This window comes from Liolophura sinensis, chromosome 13 (genome assembly GCF_032854445.1).
Source record: "Liolophura sinensis isolate JHLJ2023 chromosome 13, CUHK_Ljap_v2, whole genome shotgun sequence".
NCBI classification, from domain to species: domain Eukaryota; kingdom Metazoa; phylum Mollusca; class Polyplacophora; order Chitonida; family Chitonidae; genus Liolophura; species Liolophura sinensis.
The window spans coordinates 9,997,150-10,014,546 of NC_088307.1; the positions used below are offsets into that span (position 1 = coordinate 9,997,150).

General features: G+C 39.8%; 1 protein-coding gene across 1 annotated transcript; it reads right to left on the reverse strand.

Moving 5' to 3' along the window:
- Positions 1-3,524: 3,524 nt before the first annotated feature.
- LOC135480836 (uncharacterized) lies at positions 3,525-17,190 on the reverse strand. Its single transcript, XM_064760765.1, has 4 exons — positions 16,984-17,190; positions 9,981-10,141; positions 9,295-9,413; positions 3,525-7,890 (listed from the first exon to the last, which is right to left on the reverse strand). The coding sequence occupies exons 1-4, from the start codon at positions 17,188-17,190 to the stop codon at positions 7,154-7,156; spliced, it is 1,224 nt and encodes a 407-aa protein (XP_064616835.1). The 3' UTR covers positions 3,525-7,153.
- Between the last annotated feature and the right edge of the window lie 207 nt (positions 17,191-17,397).

Genomic DNA, 17,397 nt, shown 5'->3' on the forward strand with positions numbered 1-17,397 from the left:
TTTTTTTGAATGTGAGAGGTATTGTAATAAGCCATAAGATACCTTCACTTCACATTATATTTATTTCATTGATAAAATTTCATATCATGCAGTTGCAAATAGTAGTTTTGACAACTGATTGAAACGAACATCCCATACCTGGCAAAGTGATCCAACTCTCACTTGTACAGGCGATTGAAACAGACATTCACTTTCGCAAGTGATTAAAGCATTTGTTTAAGCCAGTGATACTCGTACTGACACATGACTGAAGTAGACATTCACCTTTTCCCAGTGATCACAGGAGAACAAGTAATTGAAACAGACGCATGTACCAGATTAAAATAGCACAAATTATAATTGGGTGACCTTGTTGGGTTTTTAAGCAAATACTTGGAATTTGCCCATTTATCATCTGACGAGAAGGAAAAATTCCTACTGGCTTTGTTGTAGATAGCTTAAATAAATTCCATTCCATTTTAACTTCATGTAACATGACATAGCAGGTCATTGAAAGATTGTGTTGTTTCTTTAAAATGTTATATTATTTCTACACAATTCTATCTATTTCTGTGATAATAAATATTGATTTTTGTGACCAGATGTTCAGTCATTTCCCAAAGGTTGTTCCATGATATTTATCTTATTTTAGTGTCAGTTTTCAAAACTGGGATTCAGATTTTTGTTCTTATTGCTGTTATAACTGGGACATGTATCTGCCTACATATGTTCTACATTTTTGCCTCATGTTAGAGAATAAACAGTTCTGTTTGAGCATCGTCTTGTCTCTATAGCTTTATCATAGACCTGGGCTCATATTCATCAAATGTCTTAAAGATTGAAGTCAAAAATTTGAACACAGCTACATATGAAAGGTTGTGCTCTAAGAAGTTTAAAGTTTGTACACGAGTCTTTACTGTAAGACAGCACACCAACCTTTCCTTGTCTGAGCTTGGGCTTCCAAGCTCTTGTAATTCATAACATAAGCCTTAAAGTTGCTTGAAAAATACTGTTTACCTAGACCTGTCGTTGCTTTCAAATGGAACTTAAAAAGTATTTATCTAATTTATCACAAGACTGAGGCATGTTGGAGTAGTAATGTACATTGTAGTGTACCACAATTATGATAGGGGAGTGGCTAAGTTACTTTCTAAGGATTTGATTGGACTAACACTTTGAAATGTGCTGTCAGTCTTTGTTTTGGTGGATCTTGGGTGCCATGTGTCTCGAAACCCCTTCTCGTGACAAAATTACTTTTCGTTCCATTTGCGGTCAGAGCGGTTGTGACGACGTGATGTCACAGAGATACGGACAGGTCAGAGAGGCCTATAGACGTGTGCATTTGTGTGCTCTTCGGGAAATGTATATTCTCATGACCATGTGGTGGTCGTGCCAGCACAGCGCAATGACTCCAAAACCTCTTACCAATGCTCCGTCCCTTCAAGATTATAATCTGTAATGACCATGTGATGTTCAACTTTCCTGACCTATTTATTTGGTTGATGTCCTCTATCCATAGACCGTCCCCCTCAGGAGTGGTAGATCCAGGGTCAATCCTGGGTCGAGTCACACCCAAGACTTTAAAAGAGAAAGTTGTAACTTCCTTGCTTGGCATTCAGCATTAAAGGGTTAGTGCAACGACTGGTTGACCCGTATCAGTATAATGGCTCGGCTGAAGCAGCTTACTTGCATTAGGTATAGCCATCTCAGTGAAGCAGCACTAGATAAATGAGGGGTGGACGTCCGTCCTGCAACAAGGAGGCACATTACGTGCACTTTTAAGGATTCCTTCATCATCATATGTCTGAAAAATTGTTAAGTACAACGTTAAACCTCAAGCACTCACTCACTCCTACATCCGTAACGGATAGCGGTCAAATTCATGTGTTAATGGAACTAGGCAGAGCTGGGTAAAATCACAACATCACCAAAGCACATGTACTTCAAAAGAACCTCCTACCCAGCTCAAACTTGAAATACGAAGAACTGGATTTAATGTAGAATTATTTCCTTGATTTTTTAATGCCTTACTCAAGAATTTTCCACCCAATTTTATAGGTTGAAGAAACGGTGCCCACCTTCACAGAACTTTGTAAATCACGTTTTCGTAAATTTCCTAATAAATCAATGCACCTTTATATGATGCTTTAACTTATACACAAAGTCGTTTGCGAAAAGTTAAGAGAAATCTGAATTGCAATATGTGGTGAATGCAACCTAAGGAGTGCAAGTGCCCAGGGAAGAACCACTATCCTTTGGAAAGTTAATTAACTCTGGAAACTTTGGAAAGTCACTTAACAAGACTGTCATTCACGGCTTGTCACCAAGGCCACCTTGAGCAGTGAGTGAGTGAGTGCTTGGGGTTTAACATCGTACTTAACAATTTTTCAGTCATTTGACGATAAAGGAGTAATTAGAGTGCATGTAATGTGCCTCCTTGTTGCAAGACGGATTTCCACCTCTCTTCTATCTAGTGCTGCTTCAATGAGATGACTTTATGCCGAAGGCAAGTAAGCCGCCCCTCTCGAGCCATTCTACTGATACGGGTCAACCAGTCGTTGAATCAACCGCTGAATGCTAAGCAAGGAAGCTACAACTTTCTCTTTTAAGGTCATTGGTGTAACCCGACCAAGGATTGACCCTGGATCTAACCCCCGTGAAGCGTACCTTGAACAGTGAGAGCTCAGAAAATGTATTTCTCTGTTGGAAGCCGGGTTTCAACATGCACCTGAAGTGTCTTAGCGATGGAAACGCAAGCACCTTAACCCCTCAAGCTTTTGTGCATATGACTTTCATTGCAATTTATGTATATAACTGATTTGATTTTGGAGACAAAATTACATTTGTTGGTTTGCCCAATTTCATCTCTTCACAAAAAGTGTGACTTTATGAGTTTGCACAAAATACTGCCTTAAGAACATGCCTGAGTACACACCTTGCAAACATGTGAAAAGGTTGAAATATTGCAGTACCATAACAATTTGGCCACAATCCATATTTTCCCCAAACAGAGCATCAACATCAAGACACAATCAATGTGGTTCAATTCAGATATAAATTTATTTTGTATGACTTGCAGTTAAAAATGGGTTTTCTCTTTAAACTGATGTCAACAAAAAAAAAAAAAAAAGTTTGTGTACAATAAAATTTACCTACACTGATAGCGTGTCTTTCAAGATTTTTTACATTTCCTGTGGGAAATGCTAAATATAGTGAAAATGATAACTAAAAAATTGTGCTAAAGGCAAGAGACTACATAAAAAATCGTGCCAAGTACAACTTTTACCAAAATGTTTTAAAATACATTATAAATGAACTATGTTTGTGCTGCAATTTGACAAACTTGTCAAACAAGCTATGCATTGAGTTATAAATCAGAGCATTAAAAAAAAATAATAATAATTCATTAAAACAGCTAATGTATATATTTGTATAAAAACAAATGGACTAGAGGCTTGAATGACGTCTAACCACTATCTGGTTAAATGAATGAACGGTGGTATGAAACAATCAATACCAATCGGCAAAGAATACAATCAAGCTTATGAATTCAGGGCTTCGAGAAAAAAAAGAAAAAAAACTCTTTAAAACTTTCTCGTGAATTGATCAGTTATTTGACATAACAGGCTCAACAGAAGTCTTAATGTACAGCTTCACCCATTTCTCTTTTAGGAAAGCTGATTGCCAAGTCTTATAATTTTTGGAGGTGCATAATGTGTATTTCAATTTGAAATAAAAATTTGTTAATTGGAAGATGTTCCAAGAATGCAAATTTTATACTAGTGCACACCTGAACAAAGTCCTGTGAAATTCTATTACCCAATCCACATTAAACAATGGACAGCAGTAAGAGGTACTTACATGCATATAAAGAAGACAAACTAAATTCTTAATCTACCTCATGTATAAAACTAACAACATACAGGCATCACATAGCTAGTAGTATAAAAAATTTTAAAATATTGACATTGCCGAAATGTTAGTCCGCAAGTCACTTCAATATATTATTCACAGGTGTTTTCACTTTCAGTTTTAGGACTACATGTACACTGAGGAATACAGAGGGTCCCTTCCTACTGAAGAGAATACACTGGATCAACTCCAAACATATACATTCACCTTCAGTTTCAGGACTATACTGAATACAACAGGTCCCTTCTCGCTGAAGACGACATAATTGATCAACCCAACACTGTACTTTCAGTTTTAGGACAACCGTACAACGAATATCGCAAAATATGCGTTCTTATTTGAGACAATATACTGGATCAACGCCACACATACTTTCACTTTCAGTTTCGGGACTATACTGAATACAATATGGCCCTTCTTACTGAAGATTACGTATGTAATGGATTAACCCAATAACCTGTACTTTCAATTTCAGCTCCAGGACTATACCCAATATTAAGAAATGTCCATTTTTATTTGAGACAATACAATGGATCAACCCTACACATATTGTACATGTGCTTTGATCTGCATTAATACTGGCAACAACAGTCCCTAACAAAATACCTACATTAACAGGCTGGTTTTAGTACATATACTTAAAAACTAAAAAGTTTCCAAAAAAGATCTTTTACATATACGTACCAAGAATGAGAACTATTCAAGTGCTACTCTACAAGTACCAACAAACACTTTGTCTACATGTACATGAATGATTGACAATGTACATGGACTTACACACACATAGACATGTATTATAATTGTACACATGTACATGGACATAATATTAATCATATCTCCACAGTGTATATACACAGACATAGTATTTACAAACTTCGCCTTCAGCTGAGTGCATTCACTATAAACTTCAGGAGTCTGTACAGTGTATGCTAAACTAACTATACAACAGGCCACTGTCACTGACCTGAGGTTTTTGTTGGTTACCGTGGAGACAATAGATCGACCTGCTCATACATGATGTGCCATACCAATAGATTCTGCTTGCTTGGAGATCTCACTCAGTGAGCTCACTGATGTAACCATGGTGACAAAGGACTACAATTTCTGGTCCTTCTATAGTGGCTAAGGATATGAAACATATCCAACTGACGATCACTGCAAATTGTTGACTTACGCCTGGAGACTGTGACTTGTTTCAATAAAGGGTTCAAAACTGGAGGTCTGTATTCAAGTACTAAATGCATTTACACATTTGTTAGGTGTTTACGCCGTACTCAAAAAGAATATTTCACTTCTAGGACCTTTGATTTAGTTGATCTAAAAATATCCAGTTTCATATTATTTATCAAGTTCTTGTTTTCATATTTACAGTAATGTTTGATACGTGTAAATGTCAGCAGTTTCTAAATTTTAGCCCAAATTATGGGGGCCTAAAAGAGTGCCAAACAAGAAGCCATATTTTCCCCTGTCCACTACAAATATGTACTGTGGAATAATGTGAAATTACCTTGAAGTCACCAATTAGGCATTACGAAATACAGATATGTATCAAATCTAAATTTATGTGCTGCCATAACGTCACAGAAGAAATGAAAAAATAAAACCAAAAAAAAGCAAATTTGCAACACATGTACATGTACACAATGTAGCTGCGACTATCTGTTGATCTGGTCACTGGGACGAGGCCAGAGTTTCACGTCACCTTGCACGCAGGACCCTCACCAAGTGAATGGCCCTTAGGCCAACATGGATGTTAAAAGGCAGGACGTTAATTGACATGCAGGATAACAAGTCAAAAATTTCACCCAGCAACCAAGTTATAGAAAAACTTAAAAATTCAGATGTATGAACTCATTCATGCTACTCATTCAAATAACTGGTAGCAACAGGCTTACAATTGCATGTACAAGAGAAAAATCAATCAATCTCAGGGGCTGAAAAAAAAAGAAGTTGTGTCATTCTTGATAAAGGCAGGGTTTTCAAATGTAGATGGTTCTAAAAAAAACTTTTAACAAAATTTAAACTGATATCTTTTAGCTACATGTATATTCCTGCTAGAAACATTATACATGTCTGTATGCACCGATGACAAATTTTCAAATTATGATCTGTCTGGTGGATTTCCTAAAGATAGCAACAGATCAGCCCAAGTGTCTTGTTCTTCCCTGCATACTGTGTGAAACTTACTGTAAGCTGGATTGGTCCACAGAAATTCTGATAAAGGACCTAAAACCATGCAAATAAATGCCCTAAAACCATGCAAATAAATGCCCTAAAACAATGACAGCCCTGAAACTCACCTTTTTCCAGCATGTACTAAATTGTAAACAAACCTCAAAACGTCTTTCAAAAATCAATGCAATACAAAGCTCAGAATCATGAGAATTAGTAATATGGGTTTCTTACCCTACTTCCTCAACCATTTCGCATGTGAAAGAGCAACTTTCAGTGCAATTTATGCACATTTTTGGTTTAATTTTGGAGACTGGTTGGACTGGGCTTCCCAAAGGTATAACTTAATCATTCAACACAGAATAATTCTTTCAGAACATGCTTGAATGTACATCTTGCAGACATGCGAAATGGTAGAAGAATTACAGTACTCAAGGGTGAAGTTTTATATCATTAACCATAAATTACCTGTGCTCTCTTGACATTTCTGTGTACAGGTCTGAAAACAGGTGTCTGACATTTCTGAAAAGCACTCCTTCAGAGAAAGTGGAGAAAACTCATGTATTCAATGTTTACTGTTACATATGATAGTACCAAGGCTGTTGTTTTCAATAATGTCTGCGACTTATTTTCAGGCTTGTCTGTATATTTTGGATGTCCATGTACAGTGTATGTAAATAAAAGTGAACAGTTAAAGTAGGTATACAATGTACAGACTCCGAAAGTCAGCCCAAATGTAGTCTCCACTATCTTCACTCTGACCAGGTAGACGATTTTCATGAGCCTGCACTGATGAATGACATTGCACTATGTACCTCCCTGATTTATAAAACACCATCTGTCAAAGATCACTAACAAATTCAATGGCACATCACAGAGAGGTGAAGTTATGTCTTGAATGTTACACCCTGAAACTAAGCACTGAACACAGGAATATTACGGTCAGCAGTCAGCCTTCATGTACATCTATCATAGTCTTTCTTGGAAACACACATGGTTTTGAGCAACGCTAGCATGTATGGCTGTCCCCCGGGCCATTGGACTCCTACAGCAGAGCTGGGTTCTAATTTTCAGTAGCACTTGAGTGAATTCATCGCAAAGGTTTGTACAGAACCACGCGGTTTCCCTCGGGGTCGTTCATATGCCAGTAACTACTACAGATTTTTATTATTCCTTGAATGTTCTCAATGTCTTTGACTTGTATATAGATGACGGCGTTTTTCAGTGAACTCACCGACAGTCCCGGATAATATGCCAGCACAAATTCCGCCTGGCGCGAGATCGGGAACACACTGTACTTGACGCTCCCTTCCGGAATCTGCCGCTCATAAGGCTCGACGTCCAGAAGGGTCTTATAAAACCGTTCCATTTCAGTGAACTTTTGACTGCTCTGCACAAAGAGCGTGAGCTGAACGCCAGGCTGCGAGGAGCCAGTCCGAACGCCAACCAGCGGCAAATTCAGGCTTTCGTGCACAAAATAATGGAGGCCATCTTCCAACGCCTTGGCGACTGGACCCGGCAGGACCAACGGCTGCCATCCCAGACCAGAGAAACACTGGAGCGAACGTGCAGCCTGTGACTGGTTATGCCCTACAAACATTAGCGTCAAACACAACGCTGGCGTCTCCAGCTCCATTTTAGCCTGTTTCTTTGGACGTTCTGAAGGAGCGTCGCCATTCGACTTCCCGTTTTCGTTCTCCCTTAATCTAGCAAATGTGAACGCTCCCGTGAAGGGCAAGAGTGGTGGCATCAGGCAGTTGTAATGTTTTTCACACGAAGCCGATTCAATCTCAATGAAACACTTGGATGGGTTGCTGAGCAAAGCGGCTGTAGGATAACAAAAGACAGAAAATCAGAAAATTCCTGTTGATTCAAATCTTTTTGTCCTCATCATACATCTTTTATTTTCATTAAATAAAACAAATGGATTAAAGAAATCCCAATTAGATGGTGAACAATACACTATACCTTGAAAATGACTGATCGAATGAATGATTGATGGGATTTTAATACCCCACTTAAAAACATTTCACTGATAATATAGTGGTAGTCCGGTGACAACAACCAGTTGTTGGCCAGTACAAGCACTTGTACATGTAATTGACAAACGTCTCATTTTGTATACCATATGGGTTGAGTGCAAGTTGAACTTCATGTACTACCTCAATGGTCCTTTAATCACTGTCAACTGTCTCATTACCAACAAGGCCACTATAGTAGTGCACAAGGCTAGAACTGAACGCACAACTTTTGTGTCCAACCAATGAGGAGATGGCATTTTCTCTTTATCCCATGAGGTGGTGTTTGTCTGAAGTGGACTGTTTATGGCGAAATGTCTACACTGTTACAGTGTATCACTTCCTGCCGCAAAATCACTATGATGAGCTGCTGACAGAATGCCTGCCATCATTAAAATGGCACTTGCCATATCCCAATTCAAAGACGAATATCTTCATCACACAGCCTTGACCTTTCCCTAAACCTTAAAAAGTTCAGGGTCAGCTGGTACTCACAGCTGTCTAATTCAAGTGCTGCATAAATTAGAAGATTTGAACATTTACATGTATTTCAAAAATAATAAATACTGAATATCTCTGAATTTCACTACATACTTTGACCTTTTTCGCTTTAATTACAGCAGAATAACATATCTTTGCACCGAAAACAAAAAGGCAAAATCAATACAAAAAGTCAATTAGGACTGGCAGTTGCATGTGTGTGAAGTCACTTTTCACCTCATGTCATTAAAACATGACACAGGGATGAGACAGACACCGCGATGAAAAAGAGGAAACTATACATCATATTTGTAATACTGACATTTCTAGCATTTTTTAATGTAATTCTGAACATTCCTGTGATGAATTTTTTTGCATAAATAAAGCAGAATTTCAGAAGTTTCAGGTTTCAGAAGTAAATTTATATTTATCATGTCTTCTTAATGTTGTACCCGACTGTAAGATAACAATGTCAGATTTATGCAAACACGATTAACAGTTTGAATACATGTCGAAAAATTCAAAATAATCGTGGCATGTGAATGGACAGACAAATGTTTCTCACTACTTCTGTCTATTCTACCACTACCAAAGCACTGAAACACACCTTATGGTAATTATTAAAATGGGAATGTGGAGCATTCTGCATGAATTGATGTATTAAAATTGTCTACAATTACAAAGCCACATGTAATAATACATTAGTACCTAATTACTTAGAATGAATTCTTACGCTCAATTTTGATGACTTTGAGGCCTGACCGGTCGAGTTCTCCGCTGATGAAGCGTGATCCCAGAGCACTGTATCCCTGTTTGTCAGCAAACCACAGCAGGATGTACTGGCCTGACCATCTGTAAGAGGAGGTAACTCATTAGGACAGGGGAGGCAACACTGGGGAGAGCCAAAATATATACAAACCATGCTGACTAAGTCAGGTTTATGGGTGAAAAAAAAAACCCGGAGTAAATCACCATTCGGCCATAGGTACATGTACCTGACAACCCATCTCGTCCTCCAACCAAAGCCAAAAAAGCTGGAATCAAACTAATACCAATGATGTCACAAACAAATACCAAATACCAGTGCTGCTTTCAAGTGAAAGATGAAAAAAGATGAGGAAATAACCCTCATTTTACATTTATTTTGAAACCCTCATATTTGAAATTCATGTTTTGTTAAGCAGGTGTTTTTACAAAGCAAGGCCTTTAGCCTAAAAATGTTATTCAAATTAAACATTCAACTAGTATATGCATCAAATCAATAAAATTCCGACTGCTGATTCTGTTTGGCGGAAGTTCAATTCCAGCCAACTTCCGGCATCCAGCTACAAATATTTTTCCCAATACTGATTAAACTTTTGGACCTTAGCCCAAAATGGCTTTGTAAACCAAGCCCCTTGGTTAAAGTACGGCCCTTACCTGAAGGGTTTGACCCTATGGTCAGCCAGGTGTGATAGGAGATCGTGGGCGACTTTCTGAGCTTTGTGTTCTGATGCCAGCTTCTCCTCTACAGTGATCAGGCCTAAAGGGCCAAACGTGTCGACCAAGTCTGACAACTTCTGACCCCATGTCGACTGAATCTACAACGGTACAAACACAGCAAGATGAGCACACAGTACATGTATATCATACATTAACCCTGAGCACACAGTACATGTATATCAGACATTAACCCTGAGCACACAGTACATGTATATCAGACATTAACCCTGAGCACACAGTACATGTATATCAGACATTAACCCTGAGCACACAGTACATGTATATCATACATTAACCCTGAGCACACAGTACATGTATATCATACATTAACCCTGAGCACACAGTACATGTATATCATACATTAACCCTGAGCACACAGTACATGTATATCATACATTAACCCTGAGCACACAGTACATGTATATCAGACATTAACCCTGAGCACACAGTACATGTATATCATACATTAACCCTGAGCACACAGTACATGTATATCACACATTAACCCTGAGCACACAGTACATGTATATCATACATTAACCCTGAGCACACAGTACATGTATATCATACATTAACCCTGAGCACACAGTACATGTATATCACACATTAATCCAAACATTCAGGGACCCCTGTTCATCAATCCACTGATATGAGAGTTTTGATTGTAAACTCCTTTGTTGATGATGGTAAACAAGTTCTGCTGTACCATGTGACGTCAAAAATATTAGGCGACATCTTTTTTTTTTTAACATTAATTCACCTATTACTTGTGCTGCATTCGAGAGGCACAAACAATACCTCTTTCCTTCACGCACAAAAGTTCACAAACGTTGAACTGCTTTATCCCTATTTGACAAGCATGTCTTTTCCAGTTATGAACTGATATCCAAAGATAAAATCACCCATCCAAATACTCCATGCATTTTCACATTAGTGTCAAACTATAAAATAATAACTAAAATGTCCAACAGTCATCCATTAAAAATCCAGTTCAAAGTAAACTGGCCTTTCCAACATCTTACCCCTACCGGCCAAATCCCATGGCTCTCATGAGATTTCTGTGGTACAGCCTATTTGATCTAATCTAACAGATTATCTAAAGCTCATTACTACTTCCCTATCCAATGGAAACAGTAATGAGTTTTTAAAGAAGTCAAGATGAACACAAGTTCAGGTCTAAAATCCCCTTCAGACTAAACTCAATCTCATACAACACACTGTGCATGTACATTGTACACTAGGTCTTCGAGTTTGAGGTGTGCAATCTCACTCTCCCACACCTAATACACCCCTCAAACAAACTCTACGTGTGCGTGAGAACACCTAACAAAATTAAATCTGGGGAGAATGAAATTGGGTGCTAATCACACCCCTGGTCTATTGAGGCATGTTCCCAGACTCCTTCTCAAAAACAAAGACAAAGGCCTGGTACACAAATGCACGCTATGCCAGTCTGCTTTAACTCCATTTGTACATACATATCAATCATGTACACTGTATTACGCATACATTTTGTACATAACTGCTGTAAACCTTTTCGATTCCTTAACACACTTGTTTCAGTGGAATTCATGCATACAATTAATATGAAGAGGACGCTAAACTGATTCATTTGTGCAACACAAAAGATGCAAGCTTCACAAAACTGTACGAATAATTTCTCTTCACCCTATAGTTCTCTCAGAATATTTCAAAGTAATGGTTTATACAGAGGCAATTGACAAGGTTTAGGAATTGGGGGTAAGCTACTTGTTTTGAATGATGCTGAGAGTTCTACTGACTATTTTCTAGTTGGAAAGGTGTTTTGATGCCTACATGTACTTGTATTTGAACAGTACATGTACGATATCTTACTGGAAAAAAGAGTGATGCTTCTGCATCAAAAGTAACATCGTTTTCATATCACCCTGTAAAATTCACACTTTTGAGTGAATATGTAGGGCAAATAATGTACAGTGCACGTGCATATGCTGACACTTCAAGCTTCAGGTGCCTCCATGGCTGAGGGGGTTAGCACACCATCGCAGGGCAATGACCCAGAGCCTTCCCCGCCAATGCGTTCACTGTTTTCTCCAGGTGCGGAGGAAACATGAGTGCATGGGAATAAACCACTCACCCCTGTACTAACTAACTTTCCCAGCTTTGTGACGCACCATTATGCATATAATTAAACACTGACGTAAGACAAAAAACAGTCTTTAAGTAACGTTAAAATGTTGCAAGTCACACAAGCATTGTCAACAGCGTGCATTACTGTGAATTTGTCACCAAGGCACTGAGAGAAGGGCAATTTACAATTTCCCTTCTCAAGGTTGGGTTTGAACCCAAACCTTATGTGATATACATACACACTGTATATACATGTATGTGTATATATATATATATATATATATATATATATATATATATATATATATATATATATATATATACAGCATATACATACAGCTGATGACATATCTGAAAAGTTCTGTGAATGACATCATAAAAACAATGAATACATGAATGTGAACGCAGAAAACACCAGCAATCCTGTACCTCGTCCTCGTACAATGACACTCTAACACCCATGAAAACTGACACTGTTAAGGTAACAGGTTTGTATTTTGCTTAAAAAATTTTGGCATGGCAAAGCTCTGATTTGAACCCAGAATCCCCAATAAAGGGGACATTCAAGGTGGATGTTCTGCTAAACACCAATAGCCACTTGCAGTGGTTTCAATGTAGTATATGCATGTATCACATTCAGTGCAGCAATAAAATATTTAAGATAACTCATACGTGTAGGACCTGTGTGTATAACTAGGCAAGGGTGTACGTTCCAAACATAATATTACATAGCCAAACAAAACTTCAGTGAATATCATAACATGCCTTGATGTCTTGGACATACAGGGGCACTTCATACTGCAAACTGCAAAGCATCTTTCACAAGAACAGAAATAGTGTACAACTAGTTAGGCTCATGATTAAAGTGTTTTTACACGAACATGTATGAACTCAAGAAACATGCAGTACACAGAGTGCATACAGATCCTTACAACCTTAAAAGAAATGGCAACAAACAATACAATCTTAGTTATTTCGGAAGAGGGCTGGAAACAGACCTAAAGGATCACAGCCTCTTTGTTCTGACATGCTTGGTAACTGGACTTAAATCAGCCCTGCTTTTGATGTGGAATTCTAGATTCTTACTAGGCCTGGCACAGGATACGCCACATTAAAAGATACTGGTAACCTCCACCTCCACCCCTCACTCAACTGGCTAAAAGGCAAAATCACGTCCGATACATGTGCATTGAAACTGATAACATGAAGGTGCTTTTGGTTTTGTCAATGTGTACAAATTTGCTAATATATTGAACTGCCGAGTTTGAACGCACACCTCGTGTACCAATGCAAATTCAAAGACAACAATGGTGATATCCTCCTGGGAAAATGTAAGTTTCTGGACCAGAAGTATGTACATGTATTTGCCTCTAAAAATGGTCAATATCATTTTTAGGCCAATCACATTATGTCACACAATCCCTGCACTGACACTGAACTGGTACACAGAGATATACTTGAGGATGTTGGAGAGGGGAGGGCGGAGGGTGACACTGAACTGGTACACAGAGATATACTTGAGGATGGTGGAGAGGGGAGGGCGGAGGGTGACACTGAACTGGTACATAGAGATATACTTGAGGATGGTGGAGAGGGGAGGGCGGAGGGTGACACTGAACTGGTACATAGAGATATACTTGAGGATGGTGGAGAGGGGAGGGCGGAGGGTGACACTGAACTGGTACATAGAGATATACTTGAGGATGGTGGAGAGGGGAGGGCGGAGGGTGACACTGAACTGGTACATAGAGATATACTTGAGGATGGTGGAGAGGGGAGGGCGGAGGGTGACACTGAACTGGTACATAGAGATATACTTGAGGATGGTGGAGAGGGGAGGGAGGAGGGTGACACTGAACTGGTACATAGAGATATACTTGAGGATGGTGGAGAGGGGAGGGCGGAGGGTGAGTGAGGGTTTTGGGAGAAGGGGGTAAGGACTGCTGATTAATTACCCAGACAGATGGATTAACAATTAGCTGAGGGTTTGTGAGGGTGAGGAGATGTGGCCTAACGACTTCACCAGATGTTTTGATATTTTATGAGGGAACCTCAAAGTGTCAGTGCAAGTGTCAGCTACAGGTGATTGATGGTCAAAAACTAAGGAATACATGTGGATACACCTCAAATATAGGATGAGAGTCTGATGTGAAGTACACCAAGGCCTCTATTGATCTTATAACCCGCAAATACACATTTACAGGTCTTCTTTATGCAAATCTCTTTGAGGAAAAGACCCAAGATCCTCTCCTTAATGTGGCTTCTCATGCTGACATCGTGTCCCGTCATAAATTATAAGGTCTGCCAGCAACCTGCAGATGGTCGTGGGTTTCCCCTGAGCTCTGCTTGGTTTACTGCCGCCATAATACTAGCCACAGTAGGTATGATTGGAAGATTCTTGAATGCAGCAAAAAGCACAAATCAAATAAATAAATAAATAAATCCTTCATGAGCATTTAACCACCCAAACGGTGCTATCCTCAGACACCAAGGGACTGGTTACGGCTGTTACAGTTGTTACTCTTCACAGATTACACCTTCTGGCTGTAACCTCCCTGACAAGTGACAATGAAGTCAAACATAATCATGGCAAATGGGCTTGATATCTTTTGACAGTTTTGTACAATGGGCTCCCAACGATTACCACCACATGACGTTAAAATGCATGACACATATGTAATACTATTGGGAGCACATTGTGGGAGGAAACCGAGCAGAGCCCAGGGGAAACCCGCTACCATCCCCAGGTTGCTTGCAGACCTTCCCACGTATGGCCAGAGAGGAAGCCAGCATGAGCTGGACTTGAACTCACAGCTCCGCTTTGGTGAGAGACTCCTGGGTCATTACGCTGTGCTAGCGCACTAACCAACTGAGCCACGGAGGCCCCCTACATGTAGTACTGACTACAGCTGTTAACAGGTACACGTATTTGAACCTAATGGTTTAAGGTATGTTTCTGTCAATTGTTATCAAGGTTTTTTTTTTTTTTCATTGGTGTTTTATAATATTTGAATATTTCACTTATACGACGGCGGCCAGCATTATGGTGGGTGGAAACCGGGCAGAGCCCGGCGGAAACCCACGACCATCTGCAGGTTGCTGGCAGACCTTCCCACGTACGGCCGGAGAGGAAGCCAGCATGAGCTGGTCTTGAACTCACAGCGACCGCATTGGTGAGAGGCTTCTGGGTCACTACGCTGCGCTAGCGCGCTAACCGACTGAGCCACGGAAGCCCCAATTGTTATCAAGGGACTAACTTGCAGTTAAACGAATATCACTGGTGAGTATTTTACATGTATTTACAGTGTATTTATTTTGCTGGGGTTAAATGTCTTTCTCAGGAAAATTTCACTTTTGTGTGTGGATGCATTATGGTAGGAGGAAACTGGGCAGAGCCCGTGGGAAACTCACGACCATCCCCAGGTTGCTGGGAGATCTTCTCACATACGGCCGGAGAGGAAGCCAGCATGAGCTGGACTTGAGCTTACACTGACCGTATTGGTGGGAGGCTCCTAGGTCATTGTGGTGTGCTGGCGTGCTATCTCCCTTCGCCAAAGAGGCCACCAGGAGGGAAGGAAGTAAACCAGCAGCCTCTGTCGACTAACTGACACACTTGCCAACATGTGAGGTACAAATGTGTATACTTGTGGAAGGAAAATGATCTGTTAGAAACATCATAAATATAAAACAACTTAAGGGTTAATTCCTATCAAGTGTTGTTGACTACATATTGTCACCATGTTCCCTCCCTACCACCCAAAACAAAGAAAGTCCGGGCAGTTGTATAACTAGCTACAATTTGGAGCGTTTGAAACACCAAACCTGTCTAAACAAGCACCTGCTAAACTGCACCATGAAGATGTGCGTCAAATTTCTTCCAGTCTTTCTCTGATTGTTACAACACAAACAAGGCAAGCTATTCCTAATATACCCAATATTAAAAAATTTTTTTTTTTTTTCAATAAAGTGCCCATTCACAAAACATTTATTTATTTAGTTAAAAGAATGGGGATACCATCATACTTAATAATATTTTGATTATATGTGGACGGTCAGGCCCATATGGCTGGAGTTTATTTAAAGGAGTTAAAATGAATATATATAAATTTATTATTCATTTAATAATGCTTTAAACATACAGTACAAGAATGCAACAATGAAGAAATATGTATTTCCTGTGCATATCACTATATGCTGGCAGATGGATTTATGGCTAGCGGAAACAGGGCTGGGGGAAAACCACTGAACATCACATGAAATATGACTTAAAAGCCTGTGATGTGATGTGATGTGATGTGATATGGTATGAACTTTGAGTCATATCCTTTCATCTAATTCTAAGCTCTAGTACTAGCTCACATGATAGTAATGTTGCGAAATACGCACGCATAAGTGTTTCATACTACAATATTTCCTCGCAGGTACGGTACCCGGTACTGTAACTACACCCTTTCAACACCCCAATCGTCCCCCGCTAACCCAGCCCCACTTCCCCTTTTCCGCCCCCCCCCCCCCCCCCCTCCCCCTACCGGGTTGCCCTGTTTCATGATTAGAGGTATCACCCTCTGCTTATAAGAGATGATGTTTTCAGATCGGGCTATTTTTAGACCCCTAATCTTATAATGGATTGTGAGGCCAAGCTCAGTAAACCACTGTGTTATCTGCCCCACGAATTTCTCTGAAATCGCTCAGAATCAGTGACTAGGTCAAGAAAATGGAGTAGCAGATCTGCAAAATAAGAGCAGAGGAGTAGGAGACCTTGTGTTTTGTTAACACAACGAGCTGGTTTTGGTTAATATCCCGTGAAGGAAAGAAACTGTGCTGCACTCACCAAGCGATACTTCTGCGGTCGCTCCGATACGCGCTCAAACCGCTCCTGTACGCCGGAAAAAACTTTGTTTCTGAAATATTTCAAAGGAATATCCGAATCCCTGACGACTTCTAGGCTCTTGGCGGCGTCTACTTCATCTGTGGCGGCCGATTTTTCCGTGTAATTTTCTTCACTGCCCTCCCGAAGGTCCAACGGTCGAGCCGCCATCACTGCATGCGTCCCAACGAGCTTTGTTTGCTCATTATGCTAATGCCTCATGAATATGTATGAGGGGAGCTGTCACGCGCGTGTGGATTTCTCGCTGGGCTATTTTCCCCACAGATTTACGCCGTGTAATCTATTGCTTTGTCATTGGAGAACGCTAGCGCCGAAACCACCCGCCGTGTCAGTGTGTGAATGTATAAAAAAAAACAT

Bases quoted from the DNA above. Each gene is read 5' to 3' on its own strand.
- LOC135480836 (XM_064760765.1), bottom strand. From the start codon at position 17,190: ATGGCGGCTCGACCGTTGGACCTTCGGGAGGGCAGTGAAGAAAATTAC. The intron at 9,414-9,980 runs GTAAGGGCCGTA...CTCCTCTTACAG, and splicing joins CATAGGGTCAAACCCTTCAG to ATGGTCAGGCCAGTACATCC. The intron at 7,891-9,294 runs GTAAGAATTCAT...GTTATCCTACAG, and splicing joins CAAAGTCATCAAAATTGAGC to CCGCTTTGCTCAGCAACCCA.